Below are 24,574 nucleotides of genomic sequence, written 5' to 3'. Positions count from 1 at the left end.
TTACGATTGATTTATGAATGTGGACTACCAAAATTGAGGAACTCTTTTCTATTGGACTTTATGATTGCTAGAGTAAGTATGCGATCACTTTCAACATGTTTTAGAAGTTGGCCGTTCTTATTAATGGTGGAGCTGAGGATTGTCCTCTGTCGTTTTAGGGTGTAACTTACGGCTGTACTAGTGGAAATCTGAGTTGCAGAATTCTTACTTTGGTAATTAAAATTCCTTGATCTAAAACTTCTGACAAGTTTGGAACTTGTGGGCCTTTTCTTGTGTTTCTTTTACACCAGGGTACGCACTCTCATAATTAGGTGACTTCTTCATTTGCCTAATACAAATCACATGGATTTCTTTGAATTTGACCCTACACGTGGCTGTATCCCTTTCTGTATCACTTTAAAAAATATATATAGTGTGTCATACTTTGAATTGTAAATATCATTGTCCTTTTGGCCTGCAGCCCTGAAGAAGTCGAAAGGCATGATTTGAATGCCAGACGAAACACGTGTTGGCTGCTTTCTTTGATTGAAGAATTGAAATAAATGGAAATGATACTATAACAACATACCTTGGTGTTGTCACTAAGGCGGATACACTACTTTGGATACAAAGTTGGACATTTCACAAATTCAAAATACTGTGGACCATTGCTTTAATAATTTTGGACTGGTGACAGACTGTGGTATATTGATTATTGATTGCTCAGCAAAGAATCTTTTTGAATGCTTTAACCAGAGGATTTACTCTGGGGTTGTAAGGAAGAGAGGTGACCTTCCTTTTCTTTGCTTTGTAGCATAACTTCTGTACAGGGAATATTTACTTATCGCCTTAATCTTGTTGAGCACCTGTTCTTTACCTGGTCATCATATTATATGTGTTAATATATTAGGTTGGTTGTAAGAATGTATGATGTTGATATACAGACTACCAGCTGCCATCCGCAAATGTAGGGCTTTTTTTTTTTTTTTTTTTGAAAACCTTTATTGACATTTCAACCAAATACATGTATGGGCCTACAACCCCCGGGGCCGGCCGCTAAGCAGATAGATAAACAGAGAGCAATTTTAATCACATGCAGCGCCTCGGGGAGCTGAATCTCCATGCTAGCATACTCTCGGTCACTGAACAGCCCAATTAGGAAAACCGGATATAAAAGGTTTTCATTTTATAGTATAAGATGGAAGGATCAGGTGCCAAACAATTTCCCAGCAGCAAAAAATGGCAGGCAGAATAGTAAACGTGGCAACAGTAAATAGTAATCAATCGAATCAATGGCGCTGAAACAGGGGCCAGGATGTGAAGGGACATTACGGTCAAATCGCGCCTGCAGTCACCTGCCCTAAGACCCAGAGAACACCACGAGAATTGAGGCACAGATGAAAAAGCAGTAATTGATACCAAAGGAAACCCACTGCACTGACCCAGAAAAAGAAAAAGACAAAGAGAGATAAGAGAAGAGAAAAAAGGCCATAGAAACAAAATAAAAGCAAAAATCGTTCCATCCGCCATGTTGGGAGACCGATTGGGGAGGGGGTGCGACTCGCTCCGATACAGATCAAAGTGTGGGCCAACAGTGACCAGGATGGGTGAAGCAGTGAAATGCTCCGATAACTGTAGGACCGGTGTTTCCGAGAACGTAAGAGAGTCACCAATCTCAGCACACACGATGAGTTCCATTACTTCGGGGGCAGGCACAGCTTCCAGCACCGGGTCCAAACGCGCCAGTGGGGCTTCCAACAGGGGCCAAGTCGGCTGCTGGGGCCCAAAAATCAAGTCCGGGCCCGCTCCCGGCCCTATGATCCCATCTGCTGCCGACAGCCAATGATTGGCCTGGGCCCTCACCATCGCGCGAAGCGCCGCAAGTTCCGCCATAACCATCCGCAAGGAAGGACCACATTGAGTCTGTTCCGCCAGGTTCCATTCGGCCGCAGGCATACCGATCCCCACGGAGAGGCCCCTTCTCCGGGGCAGGATAAGCCGAAGCAGAAACAAGCCGCAAGGGACTGGCCGGCAGCACGCAGCAACGCGCGGCGGGACCCCTACCCCGGGGCGCCAGCGGTGCTAGTGCCGGGCCTCAGGGCCGGGGCCCCCCGCGACGCAGTACCGCGCACCACCCGTCGCCTCACCTCGGGTACAGCACCAGGCAGCAGATGGTTGCAAAGTAGTCCAGAGAAATTTTCAAAAGTTCCAAGGACCGGACCCAACCACCCTCAGCAGTCCGTTGTTGTTCACTTTGGACCCAGGTAGATCAGCAATCGAGACCCCGGCTTCCAGTCTGGGGTAGGCCTCAAAACATTTTCGATGTTACTCCATCCCAGACCATCATAAAAATGTAGGGCTTCATACAAAATTGCCCAACTGTCTGCCAAGAGAAGCTGGGATGAGGATCGCTGGAGGGGGCTTCTCCAGGCTTGCAACGGGCGCAATATGACACAGTTTTGGCATCTTCTGAAATAGGGTAACCATTCCATGGATAATGTTTCTTCATCCTTCGTGGAACCACAGCAGTGGGTTTCTTATTTTGAAAATCAATTTAGAATTAAGTTTAGGCCAATTGTTGCAATTCCGCCGTCTTTGCAGGCTGAACCACTGATTTTTACTCCTAGTGAAGTGAAAGCTGTTTTAATTAACATCCCAAATAGCAAGGCTCCAGGGCCCGACTGTATTCCAGCTGACCTTATTAAACATGAACAAGATGTCTGGGTTCCTTATTTGACCATGCTGGCAAATGCCCTTGCAAGTGGAGCAACGGTTCCCGATTCTTGACTAGGGGCAGAGATTTTGCCTATCTATAAGAAGGGCGATCGCTCTGCCCCGGCCAATTATCGGCCAATCAGCCTTATCGATGCAATACAAAAGATTGCGGCCCGATTACTTCTGGGACGTATCCAGGGCTGGATGGCAGACTCTGAGATATTAACTCCACTACAGGCAGGCTTTCGGCCCCATATCCAAGATTTTACCGGCCATTATGTATGGAGCAGAACTATGGGGTTTTAGTGATATGATCCAACTTAGAGTTGCACAGAACAAATTCCTAAGATCTGCAATTGGGTTACCGCAATCTTCACCTCGTATCCCCTTCTTATATTATCTAGGCTGCAACCCTGTTGCGGATATGGTACGGTTTAGACCACTGGCGTTTTGGCGACGTATGTGGTCGACACCGGAACTGTCCATGTTTGCTAGGGCTCTTGCAGAAGTAAAAAATCTACCCGGTTCATCTAGGATTTCTTGGCTGAGTGAAATCAAGGTTTCATTGTTTGATATGGGGCTGGGGTCCCTTTGGGATGACCCTGCCTCCGTTATATTCCCGTCCAAGAAACTCTTCAAGGAACTGTATTGGAGCAGGGTCCAAGAAAAGAGATATTCATCTGCTTTGGGTGGGACTAAGACAGCATTGTTTCTGGACATTAAGGACCTTCCGGTCTATGAGGATTATTGGGACATTATTACAAAGCCATTAGATCGTAAATTATACCATCAGGTAAGGGTGGGCCCGCTCCCGCTCCGAGGGCTAACGAGCTCTTGGACCCCGCCTACTACTGACAAATGTCCCGTTGGTACAGATATGGTGGGAACTGTAGATCGCCACCTCTTTTGCTGTCCCTTGTATTCACTGCCTAGACGAGTCTGGCTGGCACCGGTGTGCCGTTCTATGGGGACTAACTGCTTGTAGAATTTTGAGATCTGATACCGCGGAGTGTATTGTTATAGGGGTATCTAAATTTATCAGCTGGGCTTGGTCTCTTCGGCTTCGGCATCTGAGGTCTTAACTCATTGTGTCTACACTGTGTTACTATGTTAATCTGAAGGTTGTGTATTTTTACTACTCCCCATGTACTCTTCATTTTAGTCTATACATGAATTATAACAGTCGTATGTCTTTTGTACCTATATTTAATACTTTTTTAACAGGTTCTTAGAATGTATTGGATTTATGTATTTTATGGTGGTATTTTAATGATGATATGCTTTATATGCTGTCTTTTATGATGTAAATCGATATACAATGGTATGTCGTCATGATGGTGGGTGTGGTTGTGGTGTCGGTGTCATGTTTATAATGAAGGTGGTAGTGGAGCTGGTTGTGTTAGTAATGATGGTTGCAATAATGGCAACGGTGTCAGTAAAGGGAATGGTAATACTATGGTGATGGTGGGATTGGTAATGGTAGTGGTTTGGTATTGTTTGAGTGTTTATGCATTTGCTACCCCTGATGATGCGCTGAAGCATTTGTGGACGATCATGCTACATCATGGGTGCTAATTTTTGGTTATTTAGTCATGTATAATGATTACAGTATGTCATGCTATTGTGATGCCCTGTCCTGCATTTTGCATTGTTAATGTCATGCCCTTCTATTATACACTTCCTTATATGGAATTTAAGGTTGTTTTTAGTTATATGGGATGCTTTGTGCCAATAGGAACTTTTACTGTGTATTATATTTGTATTTACGTTGGGCGTTCTACCCAAAATGAGATTCTGAAGCAGTTTGTGGACAGGTAGCACTTGGAATACTTACAACATTAGAGACATTGGCATGCAAATTAAGTTAACGTTTGTCATTCTGTTTATCACCTAGTTAGTTTGTGCGTAGTTTGCCATGCAATCTGTTATGTAAAGCGATTACAAACTGTCATGTGATCTGTCATACCATGTGTCCATAAGATGTACTGGTACTGGTGGGGGTGATGCAGGTGGAGGTATTAGCAGATGTTAATGACAGCTGTGAAGGCGGTGGTTGTAATAATAATGGTGGTGGTGGTAATGACAGTGTTAATGGTAGTGGTTGCCATAAACACTTACGTTCACCTTGTCTACAAACCTGCTATGCTGGACTTCTGGAAGGAGGTGACTGAAAGGCTGACTGTCATGACGTCGACTGAAGTAAAGCTGGATGTGCGCCTATGTCTTTTGGGAATTGCTTCTGGTGTGGCAGCGCCGTCGCGACGGTTGGTGGTACTGGTGCTTCAATTAGCTGAAAGACGGGTTGCTATGGGATGGGGCGGGAGGAGAGCGCCTGATGTGCAGCTATGGCTGAATGATATGGCGTACTGCAGGGACCAACTGAATTGTTACTATGAGGGACTGCCAGCGGCATCTCGCCCGGGGGACGTGTGGGCTCCGTTTACGCTCTATATGCTATCCATAGCTGACACTGACAGCGAAAGGAGTGCGACTGATGCTTTGTCAGAAGGAGAGGGTGGATCTGCCCGAGTGGTACCTGAGAGCGGGAGTCATGACTGACTTGTGTGGAGTGTCTGCACTGTGGACCTAGTAGGGGATTTAACGTGGGCTATAAGGGATTGGCGTGGCATGTCTGCCTAGCAGAGCCCCACTGTGGCTTATGACCGGCTGTGGAGTATGAGTACAGGTTGCCTACCCTGGTGCTGATCTTCTAGACATCTGCTGAATCGGCTGCCTCTTTCACACTATGCCTACCGGACTCGGACTGTTCACTGGGACCAGGATCAGAAGGGTGGGGTGGGGGGGGGGGGGGGGGGGTTGTTGAGGTTTGTTGTTGCTTACCTTTATCTCTGCAAAACTTGAAAATTAGACCGAGATCACATGGGGGCGATACGGCCACAATTTACGGGTGTGCTATGAACATTGCATTTAGATCAACTGTGGTGCCTTCGTGAGCTGTACTTTTCTGGTTCATGCACTTGTGCTACTGACGTGTGATATCAGGCTCATATGTCTCGTATGGTACACTGATTGCGGCCGGCCCTAACAGTGGGTTGTAGGCACACCGCTGTGTATATGAATAATGTACAATAAAGGTCTTCCAAAAAAAAAACCTGCTATGCTAAACTACATTTTAACTTCCTCCCACAGCATACATTCTTAACATTTGAAAAAACCCTCTCATACACAGTCTTCAAGTGCATAATATACAGCATCATTATTTCCTTCATGCATCAACATGCCCACCATTTACAACCACACAGTCAAAATCATAGTACACCACCCCACCATAATATGCCAACACATTTGCATTCATACTTTCACCCACCCATCAAAATATACCAATACATCCAGCACTATATAGCAACTCGCACAACATCGTATGACCTCATGCATAAATGTGTTATCGTACACACCCACCATTAAACAACCAGACACCGATATTCTACTCCCATTCAGACCTGAAAGTATCAAGAAACGCATCACAATACTCCTACATAATCAATTTTTCCCAATGCTGTGCAGTGTCAGCAAATTAAGTTAGCGCCTTAACTTTGAATTTCATAACTTAACTTATGTTGGATAGTTCTAACCACAGATTCCTAACCTTTTGAATATCCAATGCATCAGACTAGATCGGAAGCTTTCAGAGCAATGCGGCTCACCTTGACTTCATACCACCCTGGAAGTGACAGACCGGAGCCACATATGAGCCACCCGTGTGCGCTGACATCTGTCCTTTCTTACTGTGCCTCTGAACACTGATCTGGAGCTCCACTTGCTCTTTTTGTCAGATTGCTAATGATTTTTTTTCTCCAAACAATGTCCTGACCTAAAACTGCAGGATTCAAACCTTGCCATGATTGTTGGGAACCTATCTCAGTGACAGGCCTGCACTAAGTGGGTCTTTTGTGTTTAGGCTCAGAACACAACTCCAAGTAGTGTGAAGAATGCACCCTCATGAACCAAAGATGATCTGAGACACTGAAGTGAAGTTAAATGTTTTTTTTCAGAATCTCAATAACAGCTAAGTCCTGCTTGTAATGGAGGGCACAGATCTATTTGTCACCTGAGGCTGTTCCCACATTAGGTCCTCTTTGTGGTTAAAGTTATCTGAGCAGGCGAAGTCTAAATTGAAGAAGAAAAACAAGAAGGCCAAGTGGGACTTGTCCTCATCCCGCTGCTCTCTATCACCAAGGAAGATGTGAATCATAAAGTTGCCACTCTGTCTTGCTCCCAGATACTGATTGAGGAGTAAATTCCACAATTGGTCCTGATGTACCTGAGTTCGCTGGGTCATCGTTGACACCGTAGCAGATCGAGGCCTTCCCCATTTTTGGTCCACTTTTGAACCTCACACCTTTGTGTCTCAAGGTTCAGCTGGGGCTCCCAGTCAAGTTACCACCAGCAGATCTGTCCTTTGCACCATCTGTACCTCTCGAACAGTCTCAGTTCTGCGAGTAATCTTGTGCCAACTTCCACTTTTGCTCCACTGCGTGCACTGGTTTCTTCTGCGGTCCTAATGCCACCAGCACAAGAGGGAGACCCTTTAGTGATGTCTGGGTCTGAGCGGAACTCATCTCGGCCCACACCTGTGTCATGTTCTGACTTCATTCTGGCACACCCGGGTTCAGTCAGATTCAGACAGAGCACAGGGTAGAACACAGTCTCTGCCATGGAGCCGCAGTTATTAGCTCTACCAACCTTTCTGTTCTCACTCTGTTCAGAGTTTGCCATCACTAGAAAATGACAGCCAAGATGATGAGGATGATTCTCCTGCATATTAAGATGAGGGCAGTTTGTTTTTGGACTTAGAAGGCCCCAGTGTGGTTGGTAGGTCCCCTGACACTGGATTGGTTGCCCCATACCATGGCCACTAGCTGAAGAAAGAGATGTCTTTGTAGTGGTGATTAGATTTGCTGCTGGGGTTCTGGATCTAAAAGACTTTGGTGGTCAAAACAAGTGTATCTACTGAAGGTGTATTGCTTGCTCAGGTGTCTTCTGAGCTTTAACTGCCATTCAATAAAGCACTAATGGTGAAGAGGCTGATAGACACCACAGACCAGCAACAGGTGACTATAAATGTTTTTGCCTCAGCACCCTACTCCGGAGATTCTTCCACCAACAAGGTAAATCCCAATTGATTTCCCACAACCGCCCCCCCCTAATGTTCCCCCCTCCCATCCTCCCTTCAGCCCCAACCTGGGAGTCAAAGCATTTAGGAAACACACATTTTCCTTGACCAGCTTAGCTTTAAGGTCTGTCAACACAAATTGCCAGTGGGATGATATGTGCATGCTGACATCCACTTGGAGTGAGATCTTACTGGCAGTCTTAAACAAGTTTAGGGCCTCCCTGGCTCAAACTATTTATGATGGTCTGGATGCAGTCTAATACGTGATTCATACAGGCCTGGATACTACAGATTGTTTGGGGCAAGAAGTCGGCTCTAGCTTTGTTGCCATTCATAGATGAGATCCACTGGCTTCTCTGGTGATGTGCAGGCATAGTTTATGGAAATGCCTTTTGATGGGTCCTGTCTTTTTGGCAAGAAAGCTTATTCCTCTGTAAAGTGCTTCAAAGAAAGCCATTCCATGACCTTACCCGTGGGCCATTTTGACACCTGTCACACAGTTCCCTCTTCAGTTTCTGCCCTTCTAAAACTACTCCAGAGATTTGATGTACACGCAACGCCAGAACCACCTGCCCCCACAACATACAGGTCACCAGGGACAGGCCTTCCCAGCCCTCTATCCTAGCAACATCAGCTAACCAGCAGTTTAGTTTACTTTTAGCAGCTTATGTCTACCCTGTGTGAGGCAGAATCAAGATTTTCTTCAATGGATACAAACTGTCATTTCTGACAGGGGATCCTCCAGATTGTTCTATTTGTTGTTAACCTGACGCATAATCTGCCTACATCCTATCTGCCTTCTGAGTAGCACCTGCCCATGTTATTGCAAGACATGCAGGCTAAAATTTTCAAAGGAGCCATAGAGAGGATACCAGATTCAGAAATATGGACTGGTTGTTACTCCTGCTATTTCCTCGTGCCAAAGAAGGAGGGAAACCTTCATTCTATTTTAGATGTTTTCCCCCTTTGAATGCCTTCCTACAGAAGGACAAATTAAAAAAGCTAACTCTGGCCCAAGTTCTGTCAGCCCTGGATCCAGCGACTGGATGGTTGACTTGGACATGCAGGACGCATACTTTCATGTGCCCGTCCTGTTCTAGACACAGTGCAGTTCAGAGACTTTCCTCTGCTGCAACAAGGCCAGGACATTTTGGGCTATGATCCCAATATTTCGACCTCAGTCCTGGATCTCAGTGAAAGCAGCTCTGATTTTTCATGGCCTGCTAGCCTTATGCGTCCTTCTTGTTAACTTTGGTGGCATATGTGGGCGGCTTTGGAGTGGAATCTCAAGTGTCAGATGTCATCCAAGTTTCAGAGGAGCCAGCTTAAGATTTGTTGTGGTGGCTGCTTGACTGCAACCTGACCAGTGGCAGGCCCCTCTCCTTTCTCCACCCAGAGCTGACGATGGTGACCGATGCTGGGCTGGGGAGCCGTATGGGAGAGGCAGAGATCAGAGGACTCTTCTGGTCAAAGCCCTGCTCTACATACATCTGTTGATGCTGTGGCCCCTTCATCCATCCGTTCAAGGAAAGCCTGCTGCAAGTTCTCTTGGACAGCACCACTGCCTTGTGATATTACAACAAGTAGGGCAGAGTCGAGTGATGGGTTCCGTGCGAGGGGGAACTGCACCTCTGTAGCTGGCTGGAGCATTAGGGCATCTCCCTGGTTGTGAACCACCTTGTGGGGTATTTAAACTTCAGGGTAAAAGAGCTTAGTTGGCAACGCCTGACAGATCACGAATGCCGATTGCATTCTGAGGATGTGCATGGCATCTTCCAACGTCAGGAGGTGTCCTATTAGGATTTGTTTGCAAACAACAAGGAAGCAGAGTTTCAAAACGTCTGTGTGTTGCGGTTCTCCAAAAACACTTTCTCTAGAAGACACATTCAGGCTTTAGTGGAGTAGGGGACTGTACACCTTTCTGCCTCTCCTGCCCCGAGTTCTTAAGAAGTTCAGGAAAAACCGGGCCCAAATCATCGTAGGAGCTCCATGTTGGACAGAGAAGAGTGTGGTACCCGGGACTTCTGGGTTTGGGCGTCTGTCCTCCGGCTACTGCTTCAGGAGAATATTCTGCATCAAGGCAGGGTTCTGCTCCTGAACCTGTGCCATCTACACCTCGATTCATGGAGATGAGTTTGTGCAGTTGACTGCATTTGATCTACTTCCATTGATTGTGGATGTCATCCTCATTGCCGGGCGCTATCTACAAAGTCAATTTACGCTGTGTGGTAGGGAAAATTTGTGACCTAGTGTGGAGCAGCAACATGGGCCCATTGCGAGTCAGACTGTTTTATTGTTTGTTTCAGCTTAGGTTCAGCATGGACTCCTAGTGCACCACATCCAGGGTTGTCGGCCCCTTCCTGCTTTTTGCCTTCACTGGTCCAAGCATTCATGTTTTAATCACCTATTGTGATGCATTTTATTATAGGTTTGACATGCATATTTCCTTCCAAACCTTTTGTGATGCCAAAGTGGGATTTTTATTTTGTCCTGAACTTTCTCAGGTTTACTCCCTTCAAGCTGATGCACAGCTGCTCGCTACGTCTTTTGACTGAAGACTGTCTTTCTTGTCGCAGTCACTTCAGTTTGTTGTGTGAGTGAGCTCCAGGCTCTTTTGGTGCAACTGCTCTACACCACCATTCTTGTGGACAAACTAGTATTGAGGATCAGGGCAGCATTCTGACTAACATTGTGACTCCTTTTCACGTTGGGCAATCCATCATCCTCCTAGCATTCTTTGTCGGACCTCACCCCTTGAAAGATGAGGAGAGTCTCCATTAATTTGAACCCCAAAAATATTTTAGCCTTAAAGGCATTAGGTGGATGATCCGTGTTTTGTGGGGTTCTCTGAGGCAAAGAAAGGTAAGGCGGTACAGCAAAGTACTTTGTCAAGTGGATATTCCTATGCATTAATATCTGGTATGCATTGGCTAACAACCAACGTCCCGAACGACTCATAACTCATGCCACCACCGTCAAGGCTGCCAGCGTTAGCATGCAGAGTGCTTGGCCGCGGTGTGGGCGTCAGTGCGCACATTCCCAAAGCACTACTGGCTTGACAGCCTAGTCTGAAGGGAAGGCATTTCGCCCAGTCCTTCATGCAGCATACTTTGGTCTGAATCCACTCCACAGATCCTCACCTTTGGGAGATACTTTTTTGTCATCTGTTCTACGGATAAGGAATCTGCGGTTAGATGTATCCATCAGAAAAACAAGTTACTTAACCTTTGATAACGCTCTTTCTGGTTGATACACAGATTCCTCACTGTCCTCCCACCTGACCGTTCTGTGAAGTGATGTCTTTTTACCACACCTACAAATGTCCCAAATTAGAGCTCTGCACTCTGGTAGTTACCATTATTTTGTGTTCTGTGTCCGATGACGCAAAAGGTGTCAAGAAAGTTGTATGTGGCTATGGTCCATGTCTTGGAACAAAGTCAACAGGGAGCCACACTGCACCACCTAGCAGTGCGTGGGAGCACAGCAGTGGAAACCTCAGGATCCAGTCTGCCACTTGGGGATATTCTAAAGCTGAGGAATTTCCAGTTCAGTAGAGTATCCACTAAAATACGCATTACCGAAGGTAATTAATTTGTTCTTTTAAGGCAAAGTCACTGTTAAGCTATTAGTCAACTTTAAGTCGCAGTATTTCCTGGAGAATGCAACATGAATCTTTGCTTGCGTCCTCCATCCAATGACATGTCAATTGTAGAGGTAAATAAGTGCAACACACTACAATGGGGGGTCCACTATGCCATGGTAGTAAAGACGTTTATATAGATTTCTGTTGTATTTTTATGTTTGTATCTGTGTTTTTTCTCATGAGCAAAATACACTCTTATGACTGAAACATCTTGCAAATCAGTGCTTTTGGATTTTCGTAACAAAGCCATTAACATTTTATATTTTACCAGACACTGGCGTTTTTCTTTAAAGATGCGATTAAGAAATTCCTTGTGACACAATGCATCTTGCTGCCTGTGACATCACTTCTGCTGTATATCATCAAAATAGGTGGCGACTACTTTTTCATTTATGCCTGGCTTTTCACCTTGGTTGTCTCTTTGGTGAGTATGTGTTTTGGTTTCACATTTGCCTTTATGCTTTTCATTCTCCTCATGGGATACTTTTAGTGGCACAGTGGTCTTTACTTTGCCAGTGTAAGCATATTTTAATTGGAATTTGCAATTAATTATGAAAATGTATTATAGTCTGCTTAATTCTATTTAACAAGCCAAGTTTGCTTTTGAGCTGTACATTTAGTTGGCAATTGGTGACCAGCATCTCACAAATTGAGCAAGCAGGTAAAGTTTGGGTTACATTGATGTTTACAGAGATGTTTGGAGGGCGCACTCGTTCCAATGCATCCATACATAGTAATGTATGTCTTCCATTTGAAAACATGGCATCTGATGGGTAGTTGTAGCTTGTAGATATTAAAAGTTGGAAAAGAGTGACAGAAGGTACATTTGAAAAAATAAAATGACTGGCTGTTTCTCGGGTTTTATAGTGTGTCATTCAATGAGCCAAAAATTTCACGGGTGAATCTTCCCCTCTAAACACTTTAATACACTCACTAAATGGCATTCTGAACTAGGACCTGATCATGAACTTGTATCTGAAACAGAAATGATTAAAAACTCATGGACTCCCCTAGGTTCTATACAGTCTACACGAGTTTATTCATAAATATGTTGCGCGAACTACACAATGTTAACAAAATAAACATACAAAATATAATTTATTAGCATAATCATGTTTTTCTCTGTAACTTCCATTTTCAGTCCTGATCAAATCAGTGTCAAACAGACGATTGCTTGCAATATGCTCGCTATCAACACGTCCGTTGAATATATTCTACAACAAGGTCTCTTGGAAGATAGCAACTGTCATTCTCCAGAGCAGGTTTGGTCTCAAAACAAACCACCTCTTCAGAATCCATGTAATAAATGTATCTAACTTATTCTAGTCCAAAAAGGATAAAAGCAGGGGAAAGCTTCTGACTCCAAAAAGATCCAATCCTGCAAGGTATACTGCACTGATATTTACTGAGTGCAGGTATGCCACCTCCAAAACGTTTCTTCAGCACAGGAGGAACCTTGTAAGAGACATATACAAGATGTACATCACAGAGTTCATGCAGTCTGAAGAGACCGAGGAATCCACTATAGTCTAACCACCAACATGCCTTTCATAATGGATTTGCAAGAGGTACAGCAAAGCCTTTTACAAATGCATGGTGATGGTAGTAAATGTGCATTTGTCTTTATTTGAACAACTGGCTGAGAAAGGCATCCTTTACCCAAACAGCATAGCAGGAAACTTCCACAATAATTTCTGGGCAATCTCTGAAGGTTGGAGCGACAAGTTGAAACTATCACCAGGAGCATGATAATAGTTTACAATGTTGTGTCTTTCAAATTGTTTGACAAATAGAATTCCTTTTGTCAAGCAGTTTGCATTGAACATCATTGATGTGAATCTGGGCTTCAGTGGCGCATCTAAAAAAAAAACACCTATTGTATCAGCCTCTCGAAGATCAGGACAGTACATTTAGCCCTGAAGTCCTTTTATTCATCAGTCCTGGCCAGTTCCATACCTGTCCGATTATTAACACTGCAACAATATATAATCTGAACATGAGCTGGAGCCACAGTGGAGAACTTTGCTGGCCCAGTGGGTGCAAGCACAAACTAGGTGGATCATACTCTTCCTCAAAGACTCTTAATTGCAATAGTTCACTTTCCATGGCAGAAGATATTGAGATCGAACTTTTGAGGAAAGCCACAAGTGAGGTCTGAATATCCAAGCTCTGCATAATATTTATGAAGAGGGTAGACCACAAACAGACTTATGTGCAAATGAAATCAACTCAAATAAATTTTTCGCTACAAATAAAGTACAAAAAGGTAACTTTGTTTTGATCATGAGGTTTGGGAACTCTCTTTAATTTTTTTCCAGACAGTTGTGATAACAGCAGTCCTTCTCAAGTGAAGATCACCTGTCCTGAACAAAAGAATGGTCTTAGCAATGGTGGATCTCCTCCAAAATTCAGAAACCCCTTGCACGAGACTGACATGAAAGAGAGGTCTTCCCTCCAGTCTCCAAGGCAAGATCCTCTACCACAGCCTTTTACTTTTGAGCCTGGTTGCTTGCCTCTGACTGTACGGAGTCACTAAGGGCGGTGAAGCCTCTACTCATCATATGTCTTCAGCTGGAAGTGCTTCTGCCTTTGGTGTTCTAGAAATCCATCGGTCCACCACACCAAAATAGGCAGTGTTTAAATCCCTTCCACTTGCAAAATGGGTACAACAAAGATCATTGCTATGATCTTGAAGGAGAAGCGAGTCAAGCCAACTGTAAATGATGAAAACACATCCTTCGAACAGACCTAGTGTTCTGCCTATCCAGCTTGATATTGGGTATCTGCTGTTGGCTCAAAAATATTTACATCATGGGTGTCGAGCTTAAAGCCAGCAAGATACAAATATGGTGTTCTAAAACATGCAGTAATAAAATCCAAGACGAAATGTATGAGCCTGCTTGCTTTTCTACCCTCTCCTCTTTATGCCACCTTCACAGGCCATAGTGGGATCCGAATAGTCACCTTGAAAAAAAACTTCAATAATTTCTGGTTGTTTCAGTATTACTTTGACACTTTTATTGTATAAAAACGCAACAGGAACCAGTATTTACGGTTTCAGTAGTTTAATATTAAGGGTAACAAATTAGCTTTTTGGGAATGAGTCTCTTCATCGCTGTGGAGTCCAGCACTTTTATCAATATAGCTGTAGTTGTTCACACTCAAACCACGGCTTTAAGTGACTTGAAAACAAGTGTTAATGATGCCAAAAAGGGGTGTGGATTAAAAAGTGTACCTAGGAATCCTTTCCAAGAGGCGTGGCCTATGATAAAAAGCTGTGGCTTAAAACATTTAAACTAAATATTCCGCTTCCCATTGCATGCTACCGCCCGGTATTTTGGTGCCTTACTGTCAGTTTTCAGTTATTGTGTCCAGACATATCACACAGAATTACAATTGAAAATGTCTAAATTCTGGAATTGTGAGACTGCATTAAGCATTGCTAAGGTCTGTAGAAGGGTTCATGGTCTTCAGAGTGTCTCTGTCAGTCAACCTTCTTCTTTTCGCACCACTTTCCTCTGCAGTCTCTCACCATATTAAACACAGCCTTTTTTTCCACCATGTATTTCTGAAATCGTTCATTTAGATATCGAACACCTCATCTCTTTCATTTTCAGTGCTTCCTTTCAATGCCTCATGCATTTACTGCTTTGTAGCTCCTTAAGTTCTTCCCTCACGCATACCGCCACTCACCTGTAAACAGTGCATTTTCTTTTACTGTAGCGTTGTCAAAATATCGACACCGGTGTACCTCCTTCATGTACTTTCACATAGACACCGAATTACAATTGCTTCACTTCATTATTGCACTTTGTGCTCTGTAGAGAGGCCAAAGATTGGATAAACATATGCTCTGGACTCCTTTATACCCCCTGACAGTCCCTTTTAAAAACTTGTACTGCCGTCATCTCAACTTCAGAGGTCTCAGTTTTGGCCAATCATAAACACCTATCCACAACCTGAAGTCGCTCTGACACCTAGATGTGACTATGGGCCAGATGTACGACGGAAAATTAACTGCGCACACGGGTTTGCGACCCCTTTGCGCATGTAAGATTCCTCTGGGCCATGTACTAACACTATTTCGCTAGTCGCAAATAATTTACGATTTGCAAGATAGTGTTTTGCGACTCCCTATTAGGAAGGGGTGTTCCCTTCCTAATAGTGACTCACAAGCCATGTACGAATGTTTTACAACCGCAATTGCGGTGGCAAAACACTAGCAATTTACCACCCTCTTCAAGAGGGTGGTAATGCAGTCGCAAATGGGAAGGGGTCCCCAGGGGACCACTTCTCTTTTGCAAAAGCAGGGGAAAATATTTTTTTAGGGGCAGGCAGTGGTCCCAGGGACCACTACCTGCCAATAAACAAGCATTGGAAATGCAATAGGTCTCGCACCATTAGAGTTAGTGCTTTTAGAATTGTTTATGGTTTTTTTTTGTAAATGTTTATCATTTTTGTTTCCTGTAGCCAATGCTAAAGAATTACAAATAAAAAAAGCCATAAACATTTCTTAAAGCTCTAACTGAAATGGTCTGAGACCTATTGCACTGTGTGAGGGTGAGGGGTTGAGGGTGAGTGAGGGTGAGGGGTTGAGGGTGAGGGGTTGAGGGTGAGTGAGGGTGAGGGGTTGAGGGTGAGTGAGGGTGAGGGTGAGGGTGAGTGAGGGTGAGGGGTTGAGGGTGAGGGTGAGTGAGGTGTTGAGGGTGAGTGAGGGTGAGGGTGAGTTAGGGTGAAGGGTTGAGGGTGAGTGAGAGTAGTTGAGGCTGAGTGAGGGTGAGTGAGAGTGAGGGTGAGGGGTTGAGGGTGAGTGAGGGTGAGGGTGATGGGGTTGAGGGTGAGGCGTTGAGGGTGAGTGAGGATGAGGGTGAGGGTGAGTGAGGGTGAGGGGTTGAGGGTGAGTGAGGGTGAGTGTGATGATGATCTCATAGATGTGTCTCTGGGAAGGGTGCCTGGTTACCTCACTGGTAGATAGGGCGCTCAATGATACCATGTACTCATCACCTGGCTCTCAGATGTCATGCTGTTCAGCTGCTGAAAAAACCTGTGACACGAAGCACACTGTTTAAAAGCAGAGCACTGTAGCATGAGATAACCCAGCTGAAGAAAGAAGAGACGGGAGAAAAAAATGGAAAGACTGAAAGATCGAAGAGGTCTTTGGTCTACATTAGTAGAAGCAGAAGATTCTGATGTCCAAATCCATATACTTGGTGTGGTAAAGAGATCAGACATGAACACGCATAGGGAAATGAAGAAGGAGTAGGCATACAGGCCATAAGCACTATGCGCGACACCAGCAGTTTAGCAAGCTGCTAAAAAGTGTGCTATTATTAGAAATCTGGTCCACTGGCATGCTCAGTTATAAGGAACACAACTGCCTACAAATTAAGGTAGCCGTTAATTGTTTCCTAAACCACTTTTGGGTTTGTATGTAGAGGCATCATAGGGGTAGGCGTTCTAAATTTTGGGGGACAAAGCAGAAATATAATGTAGAAAAAGATTGTACGATACACTTTTCATACAATACACACGCTGACCTGAATCATCTTTAATGCTAGGGCTTCAGTGCTTACAAAAATACACTCACATTTCTAGCATTGAAAGCTTCACTACAAATACCTCAAAGTGGAGTTAACTTATGGTCAATAAGCACATTTCCTAGAAATCCCTGTTTGGGAGGAAAGCTCACTATGTGTGGACAGAACATTGTTCAGAGATATTACGTGCTCTTAGTTTACTTATCCCCAGACTCCAATGAAAGTCACTGGACAACACCCTATTTTTTCGCGCCCTTTTAAAAAGTATAAATGCAAAACAATCTCAAAGCAGGCACTACGAGGAAGAATAAGCAGGCAACGTTTGAGGAAGAGTAGGGAAACTCGCAGAACACCTGAAAGCCACACAATGAAAAGATCTCGCCTTGGAACGAGCAAGCTGGCCCTAGTAAATGAATCACTGATAACATCAAAACCTGAAAACCTGGCTTGGCTATAGGACGTCAACGAACGAAGTGTTCCTGGAATGAAGACTCCTCGTTTCTGGGTCTCGAAAATAAGCCACCACTTGCCCAGAATAGGGCAGGAAGAAAACAGTCTCTAAAAGGTCCAAGGTGAGCCCGTGACCAGCAACGAAAGCGGAACCCACCCGCAAAGGTCAGAACAGTATAATGGTGGCCGCCAGCTAGCGCCGCCGAGACTTCGTGCAAAGCGGAGCCCACCCGCTATAAACTAGATACGTTGCCCCAACACTGCGAGCGCGCCAGAGGTTGTCCCCTTAATGAAGCAGGACCAGCGGAGCCCACCCGCGGCCTGCCTGTAGCGACCCCTGCCCCCGGTGCGCAGCGTGTGACCAAAGCTGCTGCAGCGGTGGAGTGAATGAGCCCGCAGCGTGAGGAGAGTTGCCGGGCTCTGAAAAATGAAGCAGAGCCTACCCGCAAAACAAGTGAATAGTGTCCTTAAGCTACGTCGCACAGTGCCCTGCGACACCTACTGCACACCCTCACCCCGCGCAGCAGTGAACTGAAAGAATTTGCTGCAGTGGGGGTCAGAGCAGAAAGTCAAAGCATGCCGCCCGCGGCTGACGGGAGCGGCGCCAGCACCTCTGCGTGTGCCGTGGAGGAAAATGCCTGCTGAAGGGGGTGAGCAGTACTACTGGCAGGCCGTTCCCAGAGTATGGGTGAAAGAAATCCGTGCCCCAAGAGGTGTATGCCAGCAAGGTACGTTCCCAACCCAAGCGGAAACGAAGACCACAGAAAAGTAGCGAGATCTGGGAGTTTCCGAAAAGCAACTCCTGCCCCTTCTCCCCACGCAGCGTGGGTAACGAGCGATACAGCGACGGGGCGAGGAGGGAGACAGACGATGGGCCGGTATAGCAGCACGAGTGGCACAGGAAGACGAAACCACGCCTGCCATTCCTGACGCCGCAGTGGAAGGCCAAATTGCTGGGGGGTAGGGCAGGGGAGGGGGCGGAGCAGGGAGAGGGAACAGACGGAGGGAAGGCCAGATAGGGGGAGGAGAGTAGGAGGAGGAGAGTAGGGGAGGCACGGCCTAGCGGCCGTGCAATTAAGAAGTGAGGGGGCGGGAGAGTAGGCAAGGCAGGCGGCTGGGGGGAGGGGGGAGGAGAAATGCGACGCGACATGGCAACCAGGGGAGGGGGCGGAGCGGGGGTGTGGGAGGAGTGCGGGAACAGACGGCGAGGGGAGGAGAGTAGGAGGAGGAGAGTAGGGGAGGCACGGCCTAGCGGCCGTGCAATCAAGAAGTGAGGGGGCGGGAGAGTAGGTGAGGCAGGCGGCTGGGGGCATGTGCACGCGCTTTTAAGCTCAATGCGCATGCGCATTGAGCTTAAAAGTCACGGGCACTGCAAGGAATCGCCACGATTCCTTGCAAGTTGGACAAAGAGTGGATAAGCCACCATAGTCTCGCTTGCTCGATGCGCATGCGCATCGACAGGCGAGACCTAAAAATGAAACAAAAATGTTTTTTTTGTTTTTTTTTAATGCATCCCGTTTTCCTTTAAGGAAAACGGCATGTATTTAAAAAAAACTGCTTATTGAAAAGCAGTCCCAGACATGGAGGTCTGCTGAGCCCAGCAGGCCACATCACTTGGAGGGCCAGCCATACCCAATGGGGTTGCAAATTGCGAGTGCCTCATTAATATTCATGAGGCTCACATTTTGCGACCTCATTGGGAATCACAATCAGTGTCTCTGACACTGTTTTACATTGTAAATTGGACGCGCAATCGAGTGCAAATTGCAAGTCGCAAATTACTCTGTTCATACATCTGGCCCCAAATGCTGTATCAAAAAAAAATACTGGAAAAGGCAAACACTCTTAAGGAATGTAAAATGTGTAATGTTCACATTACCGTAACTGTTTATAGAGACTTTGTTCACGAATCGATTGGTGTTTCTTCCCGTAAAGCTAGGGATGTGAATAAAGAGGATGTTAGGGACCCATTCCAAGGTCCGGTTTTAATTGCTGCCGGGTCTGGCCCCACTTAAAACACTGGTCCTAAGAACTGGCTCAGGGCCATATAAGGGCTCTAAAATATCCTGAACGTAGTCATAAGTTCTAGGCTATTTGGCTTGCTCCCACTTAATGCATGTTGGTAATGATAAATATGTGCCAGGATACCCTTTCGGGTGAGTTGTGTGCTATACAAATACACATAACTTAACATCGAGTAATACATCTCTAGGCTGACTTCATGTTAATGTGATTTTTGTAGATGTTTATAAGGCATGGAAGGCATCTCTATATCCTCCTTTCAAACCTGACATCCCCTCTTCGAGAAGTCAGTTATCCCCAAAAACTGGAACATTAAGGTGCATGTTATTTTGTATTGAGACACATAGTGGCATGGCGAACAAGCATTGGCATAGCCAACAGTTCTCGCCTTTGGGACCTTCTAAGTGTTTAGCAATGCAACAGTTGATGTTGTCCACCAAGGATATTGTGCTGCATAACTATATACTTATAAGGTCCCAAAAGCAAGACCTATTGGCTATGCCAATGCTTGTTTTTGTTCTTTTGAAGAGCTTGTGGAATGAGGAATAACTGATGCTTTACTTCGAGGTGCTGCCTCGCGGGAATGCCTATATTTTTTTCCCCTTTGGAACCCAGAAATTAATCTTAATTAAATATATGTACTTCTGCTGAAGAAAGACTGAATCGCTAACTCATGAACCACTGATCATCACTTTTTTTTACTATCAGTGTTAAAAATGTCTCTGCCACAGAGTCACATCAGCTGAATCGTCGGGCCAGGACGCTAACTCGTGAACCACTGATCATCACTTTTTTTTTTTATGTCACTATCAGTGTTAAAAATGTCAGAGTCACATCAAAAGCGAATGGCACATACACATTTAAAGTTTCCAGTATAAACCGCCAGTGTGGTGTCTGGCTAACACACAAGACATTCAAGCTTCCATAAATAGCTAGGAAGAGGATAATGTGCAGCGAAACTGTGTTTACAAGATCTGGTATTTAACCGCACATTAACCCATTTTAAGTACAAAGGGAAATATTTTAGCGCAACGGCGGTAGGGTAGAAATAGTAAAAAAGCTAATCCTATTTGCGTTTCTTCGTCATAATCACTGCGTGATTTGCGCAAAAATAATAAAAGATATAAAACTCAATTATGGAGCTTTGTCCACTTGTATCATACTCCCATTTTTATTAAAAAAACATTTTAATTGACTTCGAATTTTAATAAACGAGCACCTGGAAATGTTGGCAGTTGAGCGGGAACTGTTTGGGAGATGCGACAGGTACCTGGATGTTGTACATACCAGTGTATTGGCTTGACCAGGCATTTGAAAATTCACATTATTTTGCTTGGGGAAGGGCGTATTAGTACAGTATGGATGCTCTTCTTCAAATAGATGGATTGGATATCTTCACTTTCCGACAGATTCTCCCTCCTGCTTTGTGAAGAGGAAAAGGTGTCCGTGTATCTCATCAGCTGAGAGGGTGAGCGCGAGCCCAAGAGTGTTCATTAAGCACTTAAAATGGACATTAACGGATATTAGTTATTTAAAAGTTCCCTGCATTACAGAGTGGTGTTTTAGGTACACTTTTTTTCGCATTCAAGTTCCGAAAGAAAGGGCCTAGCTGGCAGTGATTGTATCGATCCGACATCAGATATTCATTTGTATTGTCATTTGCAGGGGTTCCTCCATCGGTACTCGAGTCGAAGGCATCATTTACTTAATATCTTGAATGTTGCGTGTACGTTTTGACTTCTGTGCAGTTTTTACCCCAGATTTACAGCAAAGTTAATTGCCGAAGTCAGTCTTTTAAGTTGCCGTGTGTGCAAGCAGCCGTATCCCTTGCTCAGGAATGCTGAGTTTGGAACGATTCTGATCCAAATATAGAGATAACATTACAAAGGAACAAACCTCGTTTGAGTGTGTAAATCCTACAACGCGCCCATGCTGCTTTTGAGACACGTTTTTGACCAGTCAGCTAAAATTATGAAGAGCCCGAGCAAGTTATGTTTGTGGAGAAGGGGACTGCAGATGTAGTTGGATTAGAAGGAGGAACAAGCAGTTTGCTGAGGAGCGGGTGGGAGGGGGGAATAGGCATCAAAGTTAATAGAATGAACCGCGCAGCCTCAAAAGTGAACGCGACCACCATCTGTTTCCAATTAACGCAACCGCGAGACAGGCAAAAGTAAACCAGCGCAGGCGTGATAATTGGAAACAGATGGCCCGCTGCTCGCTCCCGCAAGGTGGAGGCCGTACATACACGAGTGCTCATTGGAAACAGTGCAGTACATGCACAAGTTTCCGAACAAGTCCCGAGTGATTCCAAGAGGTCAGCTCCAAGAGCAGTGCATGCGCGCTGCGCTAGGCTCGACCTAACAAGCCTTAATCTCTGTAATTAGAAAGCGAGCCCTGTACTCAACCACATACTTATCAAAAATGTTTTGGAGCGTTTGCTTTACAGTTTGTTTCTTTGATCCTATCGTAATTGTGATAAAATGACACTAACATCTTAATACTTGTGTTTACAGGTTCTTGTAACAATCTACGCTGATTATATTGCACCCTTGTTTGATAAATTCATCCCGCTGCCAGAGGGAGAGCTCAAGGAAGACATTGAAACCATGGCAAGAAGCATTGACTTTCCTTTGACTAAAGTATATGTTGTAGAAGGTAAAAACTTTAAATTGAAAAGTGATTTTATTCATTTATAGAACTACAAATTATTATGCATTGTAACTTTTACTCCGTTGTAACTAGAGGGGCTGTTTTTTCAAACCTGCCTAATTTTTAGATATGTCACTGGATGCATTTAAGTTATTGGTTCATGTGGCATGGTAGTTTGGATGTTTTCGCTTTGGAAGCGTGCAATAATTAGATAGCCTTTGAACAAGCTTTCACTTAAGCCACACCATAATATGGATAGGGATGTGAAAATGCCATGTGCCAAAAGATCAGTTACGTAATACTTTTCTATTAAAAGAAGAATGTTAAACAACAATTCAAGCAAAACATTTGGTCTCTATGAGAATTACAGAAATAATGTTATATGACATTATATATGCAGCTTCTATTGACCGAACCAGCATGGAATAATAGGCCAGTAGATTAAGAAAGCCAGGCCTTGAAAAATGTTGTGTATAAAGTTAGGTAGCCTTGCAAACGTGTTCTTCAGTGAACTTTATGTTGCAGACTCCTCTCTACCTGCACCTTCCGCCTTTTATCACTTCTACAGATAATGCGGTTATTTCCACCCTCTGATTTTCATACCACTGTTCAAGATGCCCTTCTATCAAGCCTTGGTCAGTGGTAAGGCCACTCTGGTTGGTCTTCTAGCTTACTCATCCTCTCCCATAAAGTGTCCCCTCCATCAGCTTAGCTCCGCTTATCTGTGGAGCAGGGAAATGGTGTCGGTGACTCTTTCTTTTTCTTTATTTTTCACACTTTACCCCTTCACTTTGTACATTTTTCATACTTTACTGCATTGCTTGTCTCGAGCTAGCCTCCCTACTTGACTGGTAGGTTGCAGACCATTGGTGGTTTTGGTGAGACCAAAGACATTTCGTACCCTGATATTCCAAAATAGTATCACATTAGGATCTTCATGCCATACTGCACAGCAGTCTATGGCTTAACATAGACTCTGGAGCAAAGTTATGCACCGTTTGGTTTGGATTTAAACATAGACAAAGCCGGTATCTGTTGTATCGTAGTTGAGAGATATTGGCTCTGCCAATGCTTGGTACTTTAGAGTATTTAATCCTTAGTGCATTGGATGCTGAATTATTATGACAATGTAGACTTTGTTCATACTGATTTGTTGGTGTATAGGCTCTGAGGAGAGGCTTGAAAATTGTCCCTACTTTTATGTGTGCGGTATGTCTGTCATCCAAGCTCAAGCTTAGTTAAGGCTTAAGAGGTCTACCTCCTTTCATGTTCTACTAGGACTCATTTAATTTCAGTTTGATGGAGTTAGCATTGATGTGGACACCTACAGGCAGTTCGCTCTGACTTTTGATTGGTGACAAGTTGCTGTGGATTCCAGGTAACAAACTAGAATTGAAAGAGTATGCTACTTTGTGCCAACCTTGATGCCCTCAATTTGTTATGCATTGCCTATTGTGCTACTTATGTTGCTTGTGGCCACTGCAAGTGTATTTTTTTATAGCACAGTAGTCGAGAATGCAGCCAACTCCTTGTTGTGGATTCATTCTTTATAGAAGGCATTCTGCTCTTGTGGGCTACCAAGCCGACTCTCGCTGTGGCCACAAACAGTTTTGGGTGTTCGTACAACAGTATCACAGGCAATGTAGATAATACAAAAGCCTTCATTATGAAAGAATGTCACTGTTCCTTAGTGAATATGTCAGAATTATGCACTTCCTGAAGATGGATTCTTTCCAGGTCAGTGTTTGTTCCAAAATGGACTGCAATTGATGGTCATGGAATAATATTCAAGCATAACTTGAGCCTGTTTTTGTATTTTCATTTAGGGTCGAAGCGTTCCTCCCACAGCAATGCATACTTCTATGGATTTTTCAAAAACAAAAGAATTGTTTTGTTTGATACCCTCTTGGAAGACTATTCTCCGCTAAACAAGGAAGAGGGAGAAGAGGCCAACGCTGACACACAAACATTAGCAACTGGAGATGGTTCAGATAATGAAGAAATTAAACCCAAAGTAAAAGTAAGCTTTTGTTGGTTTTCTGATCATTTTAAATCGGTTTATCCTAATGCTTTCTCCTCGATGGCACTGGCCTATTTCATGAAGAATCAAAGTTCTAGCTCGAGTACTGCGTGTTGCATCCCATTCTCTCAGTTGCCAATCCATAAAAATTGTTTTGGGTTTCCATATCAGTTGGAGGCATTGTGAGAGCTGGTGAAAATAGGAATTTATGTATCCTTGGCGGGCTCGCCTTTTCATTTGCAAGCATCTTGTGTCCATCCTCCAATGAACTAAAGTAGGATAAAGCATGTAACTCTGCCACTTGAGTAATCTCGCTTAGTGTTTTTACTTACTTTTTTGTGCTGTATCTATATCAGTATAGTAAACATATAATCTTGTTTAATGTAGCTTGGAGCTGTGGATAAAAATGTTTATTTGTTAAACAA

General features: G+C 44.4%; 1 protein-coding gene across 1 annotated transcript in view; it reads left to right on the top strand.

Moving 5' to 3' along the window:
• Positions 1 to 24,574, top strand: part of ZMPSTE24 (zinc metallopeptidase STE24) — a 165,496-nt gene that overhangs the window by 50,888 nt on the left and 90,034 nt on the right. The window contains exons 5-7 of the mRNA XM_086921435.1: positions 11,743 to 11,895; positions 21,994 to 22,135; positions 23,956 to 24,149. Coding sequence (XP_086777561.1) covers positions 11,743 to 11,895; positions 21,994 to 22,135; positions 23,956 to 24,149 — 489 coding nt within the window. The remainder of the gene's footprint in view (positions 1 to 11,742; positions 11,896 to 21,993; positions 22,136 to 23,955; positions 24,150 to 24,574) is intronic.

Source organism: Lissotriton vulgaris, chromosome 5 (genome assembly GCF_964263255.1).
Source record: "Lissotriton vulgaris chromosome 5, aLisVul1.2, whole genome shotgun sequence".
Lineage (NCBI taxonomy): Eukaryota > Metazoa > Chordata > Amphibia > Caudata > Salamandridae > Lissotriton > Lissotriton vulgaris.
Note: the sequence above shows the minus strand (reverse complement) of the source record. Positions and strands in the feature narration are given on the sequence as shown.